At 38.0% G+C, this 22,754-nt stretch overlaps 1 protein-coding gene and 1 long non-coding RNA gene across 7 annotated transcripts in view; one reads left to right on the plus strand and one right to left on the minus strand.

The window, feature by feature from the left end:
* Nucleotides 1–22,754, minus strand: part of DSCAM (DS cell adhesion molecule) — a 491,184-nt gene that overhangs the window by 179,409 nt on the left and 289,021 nt on the right. For all 6 annotated transcript variants that reach the window (XM_065068401.1, XM_065068387.1, XM_065068394.1 and 3 more), the window contains 2 exons: nucleotides 7,813–7,959; nucleotides 2,528–2,806 (listed from right to left, as the gene is read on the minus strand). In XM_065068401.1, coding sequence (XP_064924473.1) covers nucleotides 2,528–2,806; nucleotides 7,813–7,959 — 426 coding nt within the window. The remainder of the gene's footprint in view (nucleotides 1–2,527; nucleotides 2,807–7,812; nucleotides 7,960–22,754) is intronic.
* LOC135579830 (uncharacterized) overlaps nucleotides 6,616–22,754 on the plus strand; it is a 78,919-nt gene continuing 62,780 nt past the window's right edge. Inside the window, exon 1 of the long non-coding RNA XR_010473629.1 lies at nucleotides 6,616–6,751. This is a non-coding gene — a long non-coding RNA (uncharacterized LOC135579830). The remainder of the gene's footprint in view (nucleotides 6,752–22,754) is intronic.

Raw genomic sequence — 22,754 nt, forward strand, 5'->3', positions numbered from 1 at the left:
CTGAAAAACAACAACAAACAAAAACCAAACCAAAACGAACCAACAGATGTCTATATTTGTTCTAAAAAAGCATTTTCATCTCCAACATCCATGACACAAAACATAGATCTATAGGGATAAGCTATTTAAGACATGATGTAATACTCCAGACCGTGCCTAAACAAACAGTAGGAGCAGATCTGCTGAGTAACAACACTGGTGCTGAGGACCTAACAATGGCACTAGACATGTTTTGGGAGGGTAGGTTGTTACTTTACGTTAGGTCAGTGTGGACCATTGAATTGGTGCATTGGGTGCATTCCTGAAACTGATCTTGTTTAATTTCTTGTAAAAGGAACCCGGTTTAGATGTTCCAAAACCACTCCCTGATATGAACAAGCACAGTAAATATCAATGACCAGGAGATTAGCGTGTAAGAGTGGAAGACCCATGGTAAAATGTTAACGTAGGTACACCCATAGGTAACCATGGGATCTATCTACACATAAGAGTTTGTTAGTGTGGGCTTATTGGATTTTCTGCTTCAGCAGAAGACTACAAGATTTTCAAGTCAGCCTTAAGAAACAGTAAGACATAGGTAATGTAAGTTTTATATTGTAAAATAGAGGATGAACAGTGTTGAAGAAAAGTTATAAATGTAACTGTCAGGAAAACAATCTTCGTCTTGCCACTTAACAGTTATCAGTACTACTGAATGTAGATCTCATCTCATGCTTTGTACATTGGCTTCACTTCCTTATAAAGATAAGGGAGTACTATCACCACTTATATAATCTCTGATGTTAAATACATAGCATCCTATTTATTTTTTTTTACCAGCATGCATACATACGCATATGTACATGCTTATACATATTAATTAAATTTTCCTCAGCTAACTCATTCACTTTACTGAACATCTTATAACACACAGGTTGGAAGAAATCTTTAGTGGTCCATTGGGAATAAGAGGCCTGGAAAAAAACCACACAAGTCAACGGCCTCAGTCATTCTGGATCCAGTCATTTATGGAACACATCTTTCCTCTACAATGGTCCAGAACAATAGTTAATTTTTGCTCATATGCATGTTGCAAGACACTGGATATCTCTATATTTCCCGTCCGAAAGACCACAAAAGGTCAAAACTCTCAGTGACTCGTTAAACAAAATGGCTACACTCAAGGGCACCACCAACGTCTCAGAGCCATGATGATACAAGAAACTGAACCATATCCTTCCCTGCAGAAGAGGATAAAACTCCTTCACCCAGCTGTTTCTTCCTACCAGCCTGATCCAGAAGATATCTACTGGGTGGTTTGGTGCTGAGTCAGAGTTGCGATTTAACCCCAGCTGGCAACTAAGCACCACACAGTCACTTGCTCACTCCCCTCTCAGTGGGATGGGGGACAGAATTCAAAGAATGAAAGTGAGAAAACTTGTGTATTGAGATAAAGGCCCCATCTTTATATACTGAGTATGACATATGGTATGGAATATCCCTTTGGTCATTTGGGGTCAAATATTCCGGCTGTGTCTCCTCCCAACATTTTGTGCACCCCCAGCCTACTCACTGCTGGGGTGGTGTGGAAAGCAGAAAAGTTCTTGACTGTGTGTGAGCACTGCTCAGCAATAACTAAACCATCCCTTTATTATCAACAGTGTTTCCAGAACAAATCCAAAACTGGGCCCCATACTAGCTACTACAAAGTAAATTAACTTTATCCCAGGACAGTCAGTAAGGAAAGTCTGTCACCAGTCACTGGGGTTACTTTTGGTATAACATTACATCATATTTCTGAAAGTCTTGACTTTGTGTCATACAAGGCAGATTGAATTCAACTATTTTTTATGAATACATTTAGAAGTAAACTCTGTTATAATTTATGAATTACTGATCTTTGATCTCAATTTTATGTTGCCCAAATACATTATATGTAATTACTTGTGAAGACATTTTTATGGCCTGAAATGTTCACAAACTTCTCTATTTCAGATTGCTAGTCATGCTGTATAGGTGGAAATGTTAGTTCACAAAGCATTATTTCTATTCCAGGAAGTAACTGTTTTTCAACAATTGAAGTATAACAATTTTCCAGTGCAGTGCTTCTAAGTAATAATTATCTTTGTAGAATTTGTGAAACATTCAGAATATTCACACATGAATATTCTACTGAGGGCAGGTATGAGTATTCAATATTAGTGAACAGCATGAGTCATGGCAATGAGAGTTTGGCAGCTTTATTCATGAGAACATTTGCAATTTATTTTTAAGCATTCAATTCAAGCTTCTAAATTACATATCTTCCATGTGATAAATTATATACCTACATTATGAATTGCATCTATTTGCACTTCTGATCCCTCAATTGTCCAACTAACTCATCTCCACAGAGCCTACTTTCTGTTGGTCCACAACTTTGAGAAGTTTAAGCATTGCTAAGGTGAAGTAACAAAACAGAAGGTACAGCAAGACACAGTAACATCTTCCTTGATGCAAACACCCAGGCAAAAAGTGATCTGAGAGCTTCACTCAGTCCAGGACTTACGTGTTACATATAGACGCCCTATCATCTCAGCAGTCCCATAGTTGTTCCACACCTCACAGACATAGTTGCCTGAGTCCGAGGGACGCGTGTTCTCGATCAGCAGACCTGTAACCGTCTGCCGAAATCTGCTGTCAGGCTCCCAGGGAACATTGTCCTTCAGCCAACGATACTTTGGTGCAGGGTGCCCTGATGCTTTGCAAGGCAGCTCCACTCGCTGTCCTGCCATGGCTTTACGGTGGTCAAACCCATCTAGAATAGATGGAGCTGAGTTCGCTGGATCTGAAAGAATAAACAGCAGTTTTCAATGGGAGCATTAGAATGATTTCATTCATTAAACAATATGCCAATATTTATTCTCTTGCATTTTTTGACTGACTAGCCCAGAGTTTTATGTACTACAATTTGCTACTGTGACCCAGCCAGCAATCTGTAATATTTCAGTAGTGGTGACTGAGATCCAACATCATGTGTTACTGAGGCATCTCATGACTACTTGGAAATGATCTCACTGGATTTTTTCCAGGTGGCAACCATTTCTCTGGTCTTACTTCATGTCCCCTATCAGAAGAATGGAGAGCCATAAATGTGTTGCTTTAACAATTACGATTGTTATCCCTGCACTGCTCAACTAGAATGAAGGCAACACATTCTCCATACTTCTCAGTGGCCTGAAGGCTTTGAACTTAAGGAGCAATTTATTCCCTTGACAGAAGATAAATGGGCAGAGACACAGGAACTTCTATCTGCAGTCTAACTGACAGATTAGCCTTTTCTTCGTCTCTGGAAAAATAACTTAACATGGCAAGACCAACACATAACTTAATACTCCAGCTTTCTGTGCTCAGTTAAATAAGAAAAGTGTCTCAGACCAACACAATTGTGTAGCACCTGGCACATATATTTATGTATCTAACAGACATCTGGCAGAGTGCCTTCACCAGAGGTATGTGTATCCCATCAGAAATTGTCCTCTGTTTGTGATTCAGGCTTTTTAACTTTTAAAAATTTTGGAGGAAGAGGCTGATGTAATTTATAGTTTTGTGCAGCATGCAGCACGGTAGAAGTCCACCCTGGAGCTATTGCAACATAAATACGGAACAATAAATCAACAAATATTCATCTAAGTATTTTCTCACCACATGTACCCACCTTGCTAAGACTTATGCCTCACGAAGAAACTCCACATGCTAAACAACTCCTTTTACTCCTAGATGACATACCAATCTCTTTTTGAGTATATCTATATCATAGTTGCCTGGGTTTGGGTGTGGTTGCGAGCATTTTGATGTTTTCAAGTGGTCTTTCACTTAGCTAGCTCAGGTAATGCTCACAGGGCAGCTGCAGCAGGTTCCTCTTTGGAGCTGGAGAGATTAAAGAAACAGCTCATGCTGAATTCAAGCTACTCAGGTGATAGTGTAAGCAGGACCTGAGCCATTTAGTTTAAAATTCACTTAGATACAACTTCATGAACTGTAGCCACACCTGTGAGGATACATTTGAGAGCAAATAGGTAGAGGCATTGTGCTAGTTATCAATCCAGAAATTAAAATTGTGATGGTAAAAAAATGGGACAAGTAAATTTTATGTGAATATTTAGACAAAGCCCTAAACACCAGGTTCGAGGAAAGATAACCATAGTGGCACCTAGAGGTGCCAGCAAAAAAGTTGAGCCACTGAAGGCAAAACCACATTCAGTTTACAGCAATTTACTGTCTTTCTCATTAGAAACATGTCAGCCAGTAGCTAAACAAATGATTTTGCATGCATCAGTAGCCTCGAGGTCCATATTTGGCACCAAGATGGGTTATATTTTTGAGCTTGCCATACTGTTTATGTCTGGCTTAGTGAAAGCACAATCTGCCAGTATGCTATTGGGAAGGCCAATGTCAATTTGACTAATTGATTAGCAAGCTCCTTTCTTGCCTTTTCAGTCATCAGGCATCTATGTTTTCAGTGCATAGATTCTTTTGCGCAGCCTGGGGTATTCACTCAGTAGAAACATAAGCATGCAAGAAACTACAGCTATGACTCTCAGGAAGGGTACCTCTAGAAAAAAAATCAGTTTCTTCAATTGAAAGTAATAATCAAATAATAAAAAAGTAGATCTGACTTATAAAGGTATTGGTTGTACATTCCTACTCAAAACTCACAGCATCTTTGTATCTTCTCTGCATGCTTTTAACTTCAAGACTTTGTGAAGGACATATGTGGTCCCATTTCCAGTCCTTTAAGTACAAAATACAAAGTACTGCATGGACTTTGAAACCAGATGGGGGCCACTGGGGGAGAATTTAAAGTAATGGTAAGGGAAAATTGTGGTTAGTAAATATCACACTCTGACAGCCTCCTGCTTTGCTGTAGAGGATCACATGTCCTTCGATGCTGAGTCCAGGCAAAGTGGGAAACCACCTGAGGCAACAAACTGGTGGTGACAGCAAATAAACAGCTGTCTTCCTGCCCCCATGCCAAGGCAGAATCCCAGGAAACCAGGCAGGCTTTCCTCAAAAGCTGGGGGCTATGGCAGCAGATGCCACGGGAGAAACAGCCCCCTTCTGCAGCTGCCATGTGTCACCCTTTAAGAACACCCACCCGACCCTCGCTCCTCTATCCCTACTTTGCCTCCCTTCACTTTTTTACTTCTTAAGCTGAGCATTGGCAGGAACAGCCCAGCCTGGATTCCCATCCACAGACCAGCTAAACTGGGATTTGCCTACGTACTTGAGAAGCCTTGAGCTGGTTCTTGTAGAGGAGGTATTTAAAATATATTGAGGTACACAAAATATTATTCCAGTGACCTGCTTTCTTGCACTCTGTACCTATACATTTATGAAGATGGCAAAAACATCTCTTTGGGATGTCCCTGGAACAGACTCTTATTTGAAGCTCCTACGTTGCCTATATTCCAGTTAAAAACAAAGCAAACCAAACCACAAAATAAATCCCAGGGTTCATTTGCTATCACCTGAAATGAGGCAAATAGCAAAAAATAGCAAAGTAACATTTCCCAGTTCCAATATGCGGTGTGGACTCTGTTGAATGATTATTTTACTATGCTTCATCACTCAGCTGTAAATGACTCCTAAGAAGGACAATGGCTGAAAAACTGAGGCAAAATACTGTTCTAAAATACTCTGCTTTGTATGTTCTTTGAAAGACAGAAAAAGAAATTCATTATGCTTTCAAAGTTATAAGGATTTTTTGGAGGTTGCGAGTTAAATGGTAAAGATTTTTAAACCGGGGATTCATGGCTGGACAAAATAATTTTTGGGAAAACGCACTACAATGGGTATTAGAGGAATTCTATAGCATGTTAATAGCCTTGGTTTTCATTCTATTTTGAAAGGCCACATGATTTCAAAATGTTCTCATTCTGGATGAAATTTGGAACGTTGCTTTGGTCATAGACATATTAATTATTTGCCTGTGTAGGTGCTATGCACATAATCTTCAGTAAGGTAACTTAACTCATATTAAAAATGTGGCCAAGAGACTGTGATCAATATCCAACACAAAATATTTCATTCCTAAATAAACAAAGAATATTTATGGATGTAAAAGGCAGGCAAAAATGTAGGTCTCATGCAAGCAGACCTTTCACAACTATGTTCATGCACTGTCTGATCTCAGTTCTTAAAGGACTATTTTAAAATATAAATGCCAGTAAAGAAAAAACAAAACCTGTTAGAGAAATATTAAGAGAAAAACTCTGCCCATAATTTCTGGACTTGTTCAGTAGACTAAAAAGACTGGAAATCAGAATCCACTATAGCTCTAATAGAGAATAATTAACACAATTGAATCAAAAAAGACAGCTATTGCACACAGGTAAGATTTCCTATTTTGATTTGGTCTGTGGAGGAGAAGAGAAAAGCGAACTCCAGACAGTGCACATCTTTTAGGGTGTTTGCCCTGAATTACAAACAACACAGAGCTTCCATTTTCCCTTTTTGTTTAGCAAAATAACTAGAAATTTTCCTGTGGTAACCAAGATACAAGTCTGATTTTATTTATGTTACCACTAGCTCAGCCTTAGCATGATTTCATACGGAAACAGACCATATTATGGAGCCAGCTAGAAGGGTAGGAACCTGCCTATCCTTATAAGACCAAAGCAGGCAAATTATTGTGCAGGAAAACTACTTCTTCATCTGGCTGGAAAAGCAGAGGCAACAGTTCTGCCCACAGGGAACACATATCAAAGGAAGAAATTCCTGGATCTGACTGGTAAGTGATTCTAACCCAGATAATCACACTATTTTTTTATCATTAATGTATTTAAGTACTGACTTGTGTGTTCAGAGGGCTCCAGAATCCTTCAACAAGGACCATTTGGGAGGAGGGCAGAAGGCATGCTACTGATGCAAATCCTTGTGCACACCTCTGTCTCCCTTAGGGCTCTCGAACAGAGGATGAAGAGCTGAAACCTAACCATTAGATTTTTTTTTTTTTTTTTTTTTTTTTTTTTTTTTACCTAACAAAAAGACAAAAAGACAAGAAGATAAGGTTGAAAAGACAATGGCCCTGTTGACTGTTAGGCTGTGAAGGTCACCATACCCTGAATGATCTTTAGGATTAGGATCTTTAGGGTAACTTATTAACAGTGAAAAGGAGAAAAAGCTCTATGGGGCTTTCAGTGGGATAGCGGGCATGTCTTCTGTAAGGCAAGGATATAGGCAGAAAGAAGACATAGTCTGGAATACAGTCTTGGCTAACTCTATAGATGTGAGAATAAAATTGCAGACTTGCTCACATGCAAGCACAGGGTGCAGTTACAAGTGCCCAGTAAATGAAGGAGAGGAAGAGGATGTGGGGAAGAGCTAATTCTATACAGAGATGTTTGAAAGGAACCTGAAAACCCAGGCCTGGTGTCTGCTTCTCCTTCTCACCTCATCCACAACTGGTACCTCCTCTTGCTGAGACAAAAATGGGAGAAGGTGGGATTGGAGCAGCACTGTACTGACAGCCCTAAGTGTTTGGTGTGTGTGTGGCAGGAACCCAACAGTCTATCACACAAAAAAATCAGGAGATAATGTACAATTATAAGGACAAGCTGAAATAACCTATTTGCCTTCTCATTTTCCTACCTGCTGCAGGTAGGTGAAAAACAGAAACTTTATTTTTAAATGTGACATTTTATTTTGCAGTAGAAGCTCACAGCTGACCACATCTACCTGCCATTTGGTAGAGGACTTGGCTGTTAGTGCACAAGAACCTGCTTTGCTAATTTAACACACTAGAGAGAGGTACATACAATACTTTATTTAACATGATATATATTGGAGCACCTGATACAAAAAGTCTTGCACTGTTGCTTTGTCGTGTTTCTCCAGTGTATCTGTGCCTTGTGATGCATCGGTAGTTGTACAGTCCATCTTCATTCTGTACATCTAAAATATACAAGGCTCCCGTGGATGTGATGAGAAATCTAGGTCCTGAAAGACAAAAAAAATTTGAAGTGTTTAAAATATCTGCAGGTTGTTACTCAGTTCTGCATGCTTACACTGGGGGATGGATGAACCAGGCTGGAGGGTCCTGAAGGTCTTTTTGCCAGAGTCTAGAAGTTGCTAACTGCAAATTTACTAAGTACTCAATGCAAGTGCTTATAAAGATATTAATTCATGTGCACTTCTTATTAAAAAGGTAGGGACCTGTAAGGAAAATGTGAGGGATGAAGGAAAGAAAAGATCCAAGAGGCATCTGAAATAAAATACAGGGTAAAGATCCAATGCAGAATTTAATCAAGTTGAATTCGATATTGTAGAGTGATATGATAGCAATTCAACAGCAGAGCTGTATGTGTTAAAAAGATGCTCTGGGACAGCATGCATAATTAAATTATATTAGCAAAAATGACATTTCTTGTCCAGTAAAACTGAAACAAAAACAACTCACAAAAAGGACGAAGTTTTTACCCCAAGAATATGAGATGCATTTGCCAAAGGATTCTGGCCAGGAGAACCACGCATTGCACTGCCCTGCTCCACAGGCTGCTTTGGGTGTGATGGGAAAACAAAGACAGCAAAACCAGCCATGCTGATGTTGCCTGGACTGCTGATCCCAGCGAAGCTGCACACACCTGTGCTCGCTGCAGGCTGGACAGCACGAGTGCCAGGACCAGTACCACCCACCCTGTCCGTGTTTCCTGTAGGTTAATGAACTCCAGGCCTCAGCAGGATGGGCTGAGCTCTCTGCAGCTCATTACTTCCACAGCCAAGATACTGGCAGAAGATAAGTCAATGCAGTATCTTATCTGCTGGGGACGTTTTTTTTTTTTTAAGTAATATTGCAGTCTGTGGTTAGAAAAACACAATATAAGCGAGTAGACAGACTTTTGTCTGAAAGATGGGCTGAAATAAACAGCACAGTATGCGTTATTTACTATCAAAACATATATCAAAAAAAAAAAAAAAAAATCTGCACAGAAAACTGTATTTCAGGAAAAACATGAAGTCCAGCAAAGTGACTGCCCCCTAAAATTGAATAAGACTGACATGTTCATGGACAGCATTTCATTCAAATTGAAACAGTATCATTGAAATTCTCCTTAAACATGTGTTTTTTATTTTTGACTCTAAAATAGGTGGAAAACTTCCTGAAACGTATGTACACATGTGCAGTTTTGATCATTTAACACCTTCACAGATGGCTCTCCTTTGTTATAAATGCATGTCCTAAAAGCAGAGGCACGAAAAACTAACACCTACATGGCACATGTTTACTCTGAAGCTTTTTCCATATTATGATAAATGTAAATAATGTGGTTAGAATGAATCTGGCCAGTCTTTCAATTTAAAAAATACTGTAGTCTAAACTATGTATGCTTTTTTAAAACTTTTACGCTAGAGAAAATGTTAATATATTTTTAATGTAGCTGGTAGCTCTTACTATATAAACACCTGTACCTGGGTATTATAAAATATACTTGGCTACCAAATTAGGGGAGAGAATACACAAAGATGAAACCCATTATGGGTGAATATTCAGTAGTATGTAGTAAGAAATATTTCCTTTTCTTCAGAACTCTATTTGATTAATGACTTTTTAATATTTAAGTGTAGTCAGAGTACTCGCTAACAAAAGCACCAGTGGGAAAGCAATACAGCAGAGAAAAGACAGAAAGAAAATGGAATTATTACAGAGAGCAATCTTCTTTAAGCAACAATCTAAAAGAAAAGGGAAAAAATGAACAACCATTTAATGTTACAGGACAGAACTGACTCTTACAGCAGAGAATATTAAATAAAGCAACATCAACCCACCTTTCTCATCTTTGTATGCATACTGAATTATAAAATAACCACAGTAGTGACTTGTCTTGACTGACCTTGCTCTCCTGAAAGTCGAGGCACAAGCATGGAAGCAGTTAGGTCACAACTTTGGAAAAACGTAAACCACATTGCACTTATTTTCTGAAATAACTTGCTTGTTCGAATAACATGTGCCATTACTAGGAAGTGTATTAATAAAACAAATCCCCAGAATGGAGGCACAAAAGATGTTGATCTACTTGCCTGCTACTGAAGGAGAAGAGCTGGGGAAGGGAAGGTATGAAGGAGGAGAAAGGACTAGATGGCAAGAGGACTCTCCTCAGCTGTGAGCAACATTATATTCCACTATATTCCAGGGGGGTTTATGGGCTAGGGAGGCTCCTTCTTATACAGAGGCCATACTGACTTCATATTACTCTGAAAATATAATTGTTTGAATACAGAAGGCTTATATTTCAACACAGATTATGTATAAAAAAATGTACTGTTCAGTGTAGTAGGAAAAGCTCCTGAATAGGTAATGTTTCAGTTTTACAGCCAGGTGTCTGAAATATGTCACTGAAAAGGTTACATGAAAAATGCAAAGCTATCTTGCCTCTTATATTTTAATATGTTAGCTGTAGTGTTTGGAGGAAATGATATAGACAGTTACTAAAAATAGGTTAAACTAAAAGAATGTGTTTTACCTAGCTTCTGAATTACTAACAAGTTATTTATTTGCTAGTCACAAAGTAACTTGAATTGACCAAAAGTGTTAATGAGGTTTTAGACAAATGCTAGGGAGCTAAAAGCTACTCACTAGCAACCAGAAAAGATAGCCTGCAAGTGTGCAGGCAGTCATCCAGTGAACCCCATTAACAATCACAAGATTGTTCTTTTCATGCTGTCAGTCACGGCCCAGCTCCAAAGCCACAGTAAGGGGAATTCTACCACCTTTCAGGGAGGCAGGTTCATATTGATTCACAAAGAAGTACTTCCTGCTGGCCAAAGAATACTCTTTTTTTTTTTTTTTCCTGATTCTCATGTAATAACTCCTAGATGGAGTGTCATGTTCTCTGCTTTTTCATCTTTTTCTCTTCACAGTACTCAATTACTCAGACATAAGCACTTTTCCCATTCTACCCTATCTCCTCATCACATCTCAACATCTGTAACCTTTAACAAGATTTACACTTAACCCTAACTGTAGGTTAAAATGATGTTTAGAATTTGGTTGTGGAAACTACAGGCCGTTTGACTCCAGTGTAACATGCAGATTCTGCACTACTGAAATATGCATAAAACAAATCTACCTTTGCCAAGAAATGAGTTATAAGGACTAGAGGTAAGTGCAGTTGTCTCCCTTAGTCTGCAGGGAGTACAAAATTATAGCTTCAAGAGATGGGCATCATGTTTAAGGACTTTGCTTGAGGTTGATGATGGGTGTGCAGCAAAGACAATCTCTTCTTTCTTGTTTCCAGCCATGTGAGCACGGAACAGCTCTGTATTTCAGACAGCACAGCCAATTCAGATGTGTGCTTGCCCACAGCAATCCCACTCAGCTGGCAGCCCTGCCAGGCTGCTGAACTGGGGCTGCCTACACCATGCAGTGCAGCCTCATGAAAACTTAGATCAGACTTTTCAAGGTGGGGTGTTGTGCTGCTTTGACCGAAAATTAGTTAATTTTCCTTCCTGCAGTCAGAAACCTTTCTTTTTCATAGCTAGCATGGTCATTATTTGGACTTCATTTGAGAACAAGAAGATAACACCCCGTGGCAGAACTAATGTTTTTAATTGCTCTGGTCTGAGAACCAAGGACACCCTGAGCTCTGCCCACAGGTGTGAGGCAGCGAGGAAGGGGGGCATGGATGGGGCAGAGCTTGATTGACATCCAGACTGATCAATGAGAATATTCCATCCCATTAGCATCATGCTTCATATTTAAGGAGTATCAGGATTTCCAGTCACTCGCTCTCTCTTGCTTCTTCATCTTGTTTCCTCTTTTTTGTTGGAGCTGGGGGAGTTCTGTTTGGGACTTTCTTTTGCCATCCTGCCATTTTACAGAGGCCTCTGGGCCTTTCTGCCATTTTCCTCTGGGGTTGGCTTTGGGACCAGGTTCTGCTGCCTGGGACCAGCTGCTCAGTGTGGACAGAGTTCATGAGGAATTGCATCGAGTATGTGTTATTTTATATTCTACTTCTATTCTATAGATATGTTTACTAGTAGTGCATCAGTATTTTGTTATTTTATTAAACTGTGTTTTTCTCAGTCCAAGTTTCTCCCTTTCCTTTTGATTCTCTCCCCTATTTGGGGGGTGAGAGGAGGAGTGAGTGAGTGGCTGCTGTGGTTGTATTGCTAGCTCGGGTTAAATCACGACAGATTACTAAGCCGTATAGTGCTAGGTGTTGGTGGAGAGGCTGCTCAGCTGCTATCATATCACATCATGCGACAAGGAACACATTAAAAGGTGCTAATGGGATTGTTGTGGCCATTTTGGTCCCTCCAGTATATCTGTACATGCCGTATATTTGTGTTAAGCAAGTGGAACCTAAACAGCTGAGAGGCAGAAATGCACTGCTTGTGCGATGGCTTCATATAGCTTTTGTTTGCTGGGATCCAGTTTCACCTTTGCTAAATATACACAATTAATTTTCTACAAAAAGTCACACTGTTGAAGACTACTAGTATGCACAAGTTTAAGATCATCAAATGTGTCCAAAGTTTAAAGATTCATCCTTTTCTCTATGCTTTTCTAAATCTCTCACTGTTTTCAGATCTTCTGCACAATTTTTTTATATGGCCTGTACATGCCATCATTAATAATTAAAATTGTCTCTCATTTTATGACAAGCATGAAGCAACTGTCACATAAATTAAGTTAGATGATGAAATTCAGAGCTTCCCTTAAGATTGCCCAAAGCTCATTTCCTCAGCATTTCTACCTTGTACACTTTATTACTGCTAATTCTTGTGCTGGAATTGAAAGTGGGCAAGCACGTGGAGCAGCTACCAACTGGTTGGAGATTTGTGGGTTGTTTCTAGATCCCATAGTATTGACTTGCATTTTCAGGTGCAGGCTTCCCTCCTCAACCCTGGCAGCAAGTTTCCTCAGATGCAGTTATACATCTGGGTCAATGCAAGTGGATACACTTATTAAAAGCCTGGCACTTTATAAAAGAGGCTTGTGAAAACTGTGCGGAGCCAAGAAATTGTTCAGTGTTATCTTGCAATATTCTCTAGAGAAGTTATGAACGTACTTGAGCTATCTAACACTGTATAGATCATCTTCCTGTTGGAAATTACTCAGGCAATCATATAATAAAAACCTTCACTTAAAGCAGTATCTAGAATTTTTTTGCCTAACTCTCTTTAAAGATAACTAAAAATAAATAGTTATTGCCACACATCAGATGTTATCCCACAATATACCTTTCTCACCAACACACATTGTGTATAATTGCAGGGCTAAAGCTTTTCCTTTTCCTCTCTTCTTCTTAATATATTTTGCATACTTATGTAATGCTTTAATAACTAGCCCCTCCTTCTACTGTAAAAACACGAGACAGAAAAGATGACAGAGAAATAAAAGGGGAAATGCATGTAATTTCTGTCATCTTCTAAATGGAGATCATTTTCATTAAAACTGACAGTCTGTCAGCTGTGACAAAGCCAAAGTGTTGAGTGTTCTGCCTTCTGTACTTCAAAAAGTGTTTAGAAATGCACCAAGATGGGGATCGACAAGCTCTCATTACCCTGTTGATCTAGGGGAGTGCTCTCTTCTTGAGGCACATTTAATTTAATTGCACTTGCTTTCCCATAAGAGTCTGGTTTTTTTTGACTCATCTACTTAATATGCTGAATATTTTTTTATGGAACATCCTTCCAGATAGTCTGAAACTTTTTGTTTGTTTGGCTGTTATCAGGCATTAAGGGAGGTAGGCAGATAAGACTCCTTCACAACAATTATAAAGAACACTGTCAAAATATAGCTTATAATTCCCATTTATTATTCCTCCTCAGTAGTGTTTGTATTAATGCCTTGAAAACTTGATTATAATAATTTCAACATCTGATTTTCAGAGATGTTGAAAGCTTATATCTTCTTCTTTTTTTTTTTTTGGCTTTCAATGCATGGTGCATCTGAAAACCTGGCTCAATATGTGTAGCATGTATTTCATTCAAAGAGTTCAAAGGATGTTAGGAACCCTTACTATATTTTGCCTGGGTGAGGTGAGAAAGCATAGTAACATATTGCTATTTATAATTTAAATGTTTTACAGAGAATCTTACTGAGGTATGTGGATCAATGCACACAAGTCAGACAAAAAACATAATTCTTTCTCCAACATTCCATTTGTCATTAAAACATGAATTTACCTCACTGCAAGACTGAAGAAAAATAAATAGATCCAATGACTAGAAAGACCATTAGAGAAATTTACTCCCACCTTTCATGCTTCACCCATTAATTCCACCAAGTCCATGTCTGGAAGTTAAGCTATGGCTTTTTTAAAAATACATTAGTCATGATTAAAGATTTCTTGTAAGTGAAGTGCATGCAATACTCCTGGGTAAATTATTCCAATTGTTAATTATTCTCACTTTAAAAAGTTAGTGTATTGTTTGTGATCTATCTGGCTTTGATCCCAGCAGTTGGATCTTACTGTGCCTTCATTAAAGATTTCCTCTGCAGTCAAAAATCTTCTGCCCGTTTAAGTACTTACAGAACATGAGGAAATTACCTCTTAAACCATTTTTCTCCTTAATTAGTTATACAGATTGAACTTCCTAAATCATTTACTGTGAATTATTCATATCTTGAAATATGCCTGTAGGTTTTACTCAACACCTTAACAACTTTTTGAAGTTCTTTTTCAAGTTTAGATCATGCACATAAGTTCAATAGTGTTTCTAGTAATAATGAATGCAAAAAGTCACCACTCTTTTCCATACAAATTTTCCTTCCATCTATGCATCCAGGAATTACAGTAGTCCTCTTATCAATGCTAACTTGCTTTAGTTAGTTATTGAAAATTGTAATCTCCTTTTTGAAGTCATGGACTTAGAGAATAGATTTCCCGCATTCTGGAGATACAACCTATTTTCTGTTTGCCTTGACAACAAAGCTGGCTGTATGAAAAACTGTATGTTTGAATCGGATCTCTTTAGCACACAATTTGATCTCCCTACGCAACTCACCTAGCCATATCATCATTTGCCTTGATGTTTGAATAGTTTGTATACTTTATTAACACCTGTTTTCTTAATTAAATTTCATTAACTAATTGAAACTTAAAATCTATGCTTTCATCTGAGATACTACCAAACCACTTATTTTGAAGGTATTTATTTTGAAGTAGTAAGACCCTGAAGAGAACAAACAGGCAAGAGGCGAAGAAACTGGGTCATACCTTGGTTTGACCAGCCTGAATTAAGGGCTCCAAATCCCATGACATTTTAGAAGCATACCCCCCATTTTACTACATGCTGACTAGTGCCCTAAATAACCTAGTGACTTCATTAAAGTTGAGCTGCATTAGCAAATCGTGTGTTCATTTCTCTGAGTGAGAAGAGGTCACATTAACAATTATGAAATTGCTCTTATGTAAGGTTTTTAATGCTTTCCATTAGGTTGTATAATATCACTGATTAAAATAAATTTTTACAGGTCTGAGTAATAAGTTAAAATAATTCTGTTTAGGTTTCCTATGTGAAATTGTTCTCATGTATAATTCATAAGAAAATGTGAACACTTTCCTGTAGAATTAGTGCATAATATGAAAATGAGAATATTTTGAAAGTGTAACATTAATTATTCTTTTATCATGCCTTTTCCCCCAGCATGCTGTTAGTTTTTAAATAGGGATAATGTCTTCCTCATGGTGGTTTAAAAAAAATCATATTTGAGTTTCACTTTGTTGGAAACACATCTAATGGCATCACGTTATTGCAGTCTAAATTGGGTTGATAGAAATTAAGAGAACAGATGGCTGTTCTAATTGTGTGCCAAATGATAATACAGAACAAATAAACTTTTATCTGCTGTATTTGTCACCTCTGCTGGATAGAGCTGCTTCTGCTAAGCAAGTTTCTAGCATGACCTGTGCATGCAAGGGGAGAAATCTCCCCACAGAGCCAAAGTAGAGAGCAACCTATAACTCAGTTTTATAGTGCTGCTACAACATCATTCTCGAAGCAAAACAATCTGCTGCTCTGGGCATGGAAAATGTGCTAGAAGCAGCCATGCTTAACCTGTGCCCTGAAGTCACAGTCCTCTGAATGCTTTTGATATAGAAACCAAAGATTAGATGAGGAAAGAGAGGCATGTAAGGAAAGAGGGAAGTAAGGATTTCACTTTTCCAAGCACCACTCACGTAACATACTCAACCTACATCAGACACCTGGGGTGTTGCTCGTGGTAGGTGGTGCAGATGGTCAAAACATGGTTACGCTCCTCTGAGCAGCATAGCTCCCCTCCCTGGGGATGTAGCCAAGCTCACAATCCCTACTAGCAGACCCTATGGAGGATAAAACTGTTTTTTTTAACTACTCATATACCCTCAGCTCTGGAGTCTATAAATTGCACCTCTGGACAGTGTTGCCCACTGCTTCTTTCCCTGTCTGGGACACAACTTGCGGCTGACTTCCAGAGGAAGAGGAACAAGAGAGATGCCACAATGCTGCCCTACAGGCCAAGGGTAATTCTTTCCTTGATCAATTACAATGAAATTACTCCTCCCTTGTGTTACCACCTCCACCCTTCATGTACACCTGTTGAAGAAACAAATACATATTTGCACTACATGGTCTGGTCTTTGTTTTGATAACTGGAGAGGCCACCTTGGGCATGACTCAATTCTGGGAGAAAAATTTGATGGAAAAGCTTCTCAAGTGTCACTGTAGTATGCTGCTACTCAAGAGGAATTAGAGTCTTTGATCTTCCCATTTTTTCCTGACACAATGAAAACAATAAACATAAAAGCTGTAGGAAGTTGTCTGAGGCAAAGGGGGCTGCTGCCTTTTTTGAGCTATTCTTCTAGGCTCCTCACAGGTCACAGGGGTGTATGTCTGTCATAAGACTGAGCTTTCAGCTGTGAAGTTTTCTTCAGTTCTAAAGCAGCCAGTTTTCCCTTTTCCTTCTTGTTTGTTTGTTTTCCCAGAATTAAGTCTCAGAATTTATAAAACAAGCCAACAGCCTCACATGAGCTACTTTTTTTCTGGTTATTGTATGCAGATAATCTGTTTCAAGTTCAATAAAAAATAACTAAGTTTATCTCTCTACAAAGAGTTAAGGACTTTTAGAAACATTTTCAATCCTGTGACCAGACATGATTCCAGGTGCAACATTTATGGATTCTTAACTTTGCAAAATTTATGTGGAACTGATAGCTGAAATCTAAACCAGATTTTTTTCTTACAGCCACCCTTTAACCCCTCACCTCCTCTACCTCAGTCAGGTTTCTTCACAGGAAGCATCTATTTAGGTGGCAGCTCAGTCTGAATTAGGGAATGCAAGTTAATCTTACTGATTAGTCACCCTGCCCCTCGGACAGTGGAGGTCAGAGCTGCTCAGGTGTGAGAGGTCCAATTCAACCACCATCATCATCTCTTTAAAATGCCAGGCAACGAAAGGAGCAAGGTCATGAAATATTTTCCACTTGATCCTTGAAAGGAGAAAAGCTTAAGGAGAAAAGCAGTTAACAGAAATTTACTATTATTTTGGCACCTATAACTCTAAGGAAAATTAGGGATCAACCATGTCTTTCTGAATCTCTTCAAAGAAAATGGGTTTAGTGAAATTTAGATACTGTGGTGTTTACTTCTCCATTCCGGAATATTTTACTGTCTCTTATAACTTGAGATTTTGCCCTAGGTGCAGGTTCCAGATTTCCTCTAATGTTTTGCATGCAACTAGGCTGTGACAACAAACCTGCCTATTTCTTGCATATAGAACCATAAGGTGAATAAAATTAATATGAAAAAAAAAAAAAAGAGAAACAAAGAGAAAGAAGCAAAGAGAAAGAAGAATTAGAAAAGGAAAAAAGATAAAAGAGAAAGCAAAAAAAGAAAAGGAAAAAAGGGTAGGGCAGGGGGGGTAGGGCATGTGGAGGGAGAGAAATAAAGCTCCAGTTTTGGCTTTATAAATTGAACTGAGATAATTTATCTGCTGAGTCAATGACAGTATTACCAGAGGAATAAGAGCTGTGGTACTGTGTTTGATACACATTCAGACAGGATGAGGCCTGAACACAATGCTCAAAAATCAAACAGGTCCTGAAATCTGATGATAGCTTTATTCATGGTTTTATTTGCTTTAAATTCAGTTGAAACTTGAGTTCATTTGTGTTTCTGTAATCACAGAAAGGGAAAGACATATGAGTATTAGTGCTATTATATGTGCAGTGCTATCATTTTCCAAATAAGTTTGGATACCAGGATAATGGCCGTTCTGAAAACCAGATTGTTAGACAAATCACACAGGTCGGAACACATATTATTGCACCCTCCATGTTTCTGAGATTACAAAAATGTATTTCATGCCAATTGTCCCTACCAATTTCACTTATATTATGTATGTAGTATTCAGGTTATATAAAGGAGGAATAAATGTGTGTTTTTGGTGTTTTTTTGTTGTTGTTGTTTTGGGTTTTTTTAAGCATAAGTAGATGCAGGAGCTGTATTTTTGTGTACACAGACTAGGTTATGTTACTACTTTACTATTGTATAGTATAAATGTGACTATAATGTTTATATTTAATTGTTCACCCTCTTAATCTTTTATTAATATATTAGGCATGAACAGATACGGTTCTCTACCTCCTCTTAACTGTCAGTCCTTCAGGATATTAAACAAAACTGCTACAGTCTTTAATATGGCAGGTTTAGATTATTTGGGTTCTTGCACACTTTGCTGTAGAAGCTGCTTTCCTTATTTCAAGCGGAAAGAAAGCAGATAATTTTAAATCACTAGCTAGTTTTAGGGGCTCTGATTAAAGAGGATTCTGCTTTGCCCATGATATATGGATCTGTCTAGAGGATTAAAATTTCTTCTCTCAGGCTTTTGCTGGTGCATACAAAGTAAATAAATAGCCTGTAGCTGACCAGTGGCTTAGCACAGATAAACTTATGCTTTACTCTTTACAGCATCAAGGAACACAACCCATCTCTCCTTCTATTTGCATGTAAATTTAAACACAAGGTTGTTAAGTAAAGGGAGAACTTCCATCTCCTCTGACCTGAACAGCAGTTAGTTTATGTCACCATCATCAAATGTGCACCTTAATAGTTTATAGCTTGGAAGTCATTGTATATGCAGAATACATACTGTTATAGACAATATGATCAGAATAAATCACAGTCTCGCATACACAGAATTGCAAGTGCCACCAGCAGCAGAATTATTTTGACTAACTGCAAATAATCAATATTATGCAGCTCTGTGGTCCCACATATTTAAGCTACCTGTATTCTGCAGGTAGCTGCAAAGGTAGTGAATCATCTCAACCAGAAGGAAGAGCTCTATAAGAAATTAAGAGCAGTACACACTTCACTTCATGAAAAAATCTTTTCAAAGATTCACAAGACATCGGAGTATTCAGAAATGTTACTTAAGGTATATGCAGTAACTAACAGACAAAGCCTTATATGGTACATTCTAGTGTATTATTTTCACCTAAAGACTTATTTTGAGAATATAAAATTAGGGAAATCTAAACAGGTTAATTTGGTTTCAGGGTAATGACTTTGGAGGGAGTTATTATGTTCCTCACTCAGTTTGAAGAAGTAAACCTATTCTGGGGGGATTAAAGTATTGAAAATATTCACTGTGGGAGGAAATATCTCCACTAGGAATATAAACAAAATTTAGTAATTCCCCCTGGACACTCTTGGTCAGTCCCCTGGGGACAGAGTCCAGGGTTCAGTGAATAATTTTTGAAAGGAAGAAGAAAGCAATTAATGATATACATTTCTACAAGACAATAGTGTTAAGTCTATGGAATCATTTTTAAACACCTCTCTAAAAATAATTTTTTGAAGTTTCCCCCTACCATTAGCTGCATACTACTTTTCCTCTAGAAGCTCATCCTCCCTCATATACACTAATTTCCACTCTGAACACACCCAAATACGGAATAAGATGGAAATCTGCTTTTGTCACTGGCTTACCTTTCCACGCAACACAGGTGAGGGACAGAGCTCCATTTCATACATTTTGTGATTTTAACTTCTTTCAGCTCTGTCTAACACTAATACACTATATCATTTTTCAAAAAAATTGTCTCTTGAGAAGCTATCCTCACCTTTCAGAACTTAATACACATTTTCTTCAGTGTAGCAACATAGGGAACCTTCGTTGGGTTTCTATGCAGAATAACGTCAGAACAATTGATGAGGCAGCATTTTAAACAGAAGAGAGACAGCATCAGGGTGACAGTAGAAAGAGCAGAAGTATGCAAAGACTATTCTCTACTGTATAATGAAACAAAAGAACTCCTACAGACCCTGATGCAATGAAATTACCCCATAAAGGAATATTAGAAAAATAGCAACTAAGTATTATACAAGGTAAGAATCATGTATAATCAACTTTGCTGGAAGAAAAAAACACAGACACATACACACAAACAAACAAAAACATACAAGAAACAAACCAACCAACCAACCAAACAAACCCAAAACAAACAAAAAATCCAAACACATGAACTGATTTTAAATTGAAATAACTGCAAGTCTTTCCTGAGGATCTGATTGCAAACTGTATTACAACATCATATGGAGGTTTAGCATAGCATCCATGCGAACCTCACATTTTTTGAGTTAAAAAGTTTTATAATTCTCTCTCTATTTCAATGATCAGAAACACTTTGAATGTGATTTATATTAAAATGCTGTAAGTAGATACGGTAATCGCACTCTTTACTTTCTGTTCTTTGCCTAGTTAGGACCTCTGTTGACATCTTTGGCAAACTAACATTTTAACAATAAAAAGGATTCAGTAAATATAACTTTTCAGCATGGATTAGATTCTGAGTGTGATTTGTGCTGAATGTCAGCTCAAGATCATGGGGTGTCTCAATCCAACTTAATTTCAAAGATACATGTGAGATAAAACTAGGAAGGATGCGTAGTTCCAGACATCCTCATAATGACTGTACTATTATAAAGATTATATAATATTACTTTTCTTAGACTGGCAGCACAAAGAAAAATACCATTATAAGCACAACAAGCATCATTCCTTTAGAATAAATATAAGTATTTTAAAGTGTTTTATTGCCTTCTCTGGACTGCTCAGAGAACCCTGACTTGAAAGCCTGTCCAGATATCAGGAACATTATCGAAATATGCAGAAATACATTTCCCAGCTAATTTTCATCATCTGTCTATTTTTATTTGATTGGGAAATTGAGGCACAGTAAAACTAATTGATTTGCCTAACCTTATCTTGCATGTTTGTGGCAGATTTGGGAATTCTGTATCCCAGTCCTTTCTTACTCCTTTCTTACTCCTCATTTTACATGCTGTGCCTGAAGACCTGCCAGTCACTATTCAACCCTATATGTAGGTACACAACAAGGACAAGTATGAATATGTAAAACTCTGTGTATGAGCTAAATGTTACTACTATTCCAATTGTCAGTGTGTTCACAAGTATGCTGTACCTGTTTTGTTTGCACTGTTGCTCGTTCTGTAGGAAGACCTCAGAATAAATTATTTTGAAAATAGCTTTTTGCCAGACTAATGTTTCAGGTAAGCCTACGTCAAACATTCTGTTTTTATTGATCTTTTCCTGTACTTAAAGATACAACTGGTTCTACCAATGAGGAAAAGTATCTATTTTGTTAACACTTACAGCTCTATTTTAGGGTTGTAGAGCACCGTTTTTAAGCAATGAGAGACACTATTATATGTTTTCTTTTATCTTTGAAATGATGAAAGTTAAGAAAACGGAAAACTACTGCAAACTCATATTCTAAATATTAGACTGAAACTCATATTCTAAATATTACGCTGGGCTGAAAGTCATACAAAGCAATTTTTCCACTTCTAAAATTTATTTTTATAGGAGGAGAGATTTAGATTAAAACCAAAACGAAACAAAAAACAAATAAAACTTAATAAAATAAAAATGTCAAAGCAGACAGAGACCAGCATTGTCTGGGACGACAAGCAGTCTTCCTGAGCAGTCATTCTCTCTTTCTTTATCTCCACAGGCCATTAAAGAAAATAAGTCACAGAGTGACCTTGCTTGTCAGCATCATATGACATTAGCGCAGATGGCCTTGACCATGCTAGTAACATTTATACATGGGGATCTATATAATTGACATTTCTTGCATTCCCAGAAAAGGCAAGCAGCATAAAGCTGCCTAAACAGGATTGGCTGGACAGAAATGCCTGCACATGAACAGCACGTTCAGTCCATTCAAGATATGCAGAATCTAAACTGTGCACTTTGCCCTGATCATTGGAGTAGTGCAACTGTTGTAGCGTACACAGTGTAAGTCAGACATATCCCTGACCCCTTGCACAACTCCAGATGTAGAATAACAACTACCAACTGTGTGCATGGAATTTATCTTTGAAGGATTAGCACAAAAAGATAAAATACAATGTTTAAGTAGAGGAGTATTATGGAACCTATGAACCATGTATACGTGTCTCATTTAAGCCATCAGAACATGGCTTAAAAGCCAGTGGACTGTTGTTTCTACTTGTGCATGCCAGTAGCCTGAAAAGAGATGTGACTTTCTGTACACAGTGCTTTAAATGCACAAAGGCTAAAAGTACTCTTTTTTTGACAAATTCCTCTAACATAAAGATATTCACCCAATTTGCTTCAATGTACTTCTTTTTTTCTGAGAAAACACAGTGTGGTTCTGGAGACTTGACATTTTACATGAGCACTCAAAAAATGCTAGTGTCACTTAGATAAGAACATTTAAAAATAATTATCCCTATTTTTCAAGACCAGGCAG

The sequence above is a fragment of the Columba livia genome, chromosome 1 (assembly GCF_036013475.1).
Source record: "Columba livia isolate bColLiv1 breed racing homer chromosome 1, bColLiv1.pat.W.v2, whole genome shotgun sequence".
Lineage (NCBI taxonomy): Eukaryota > Metazoa > Chordata > Aves > Columbiformes > Columbidae > Columba > Columba livia.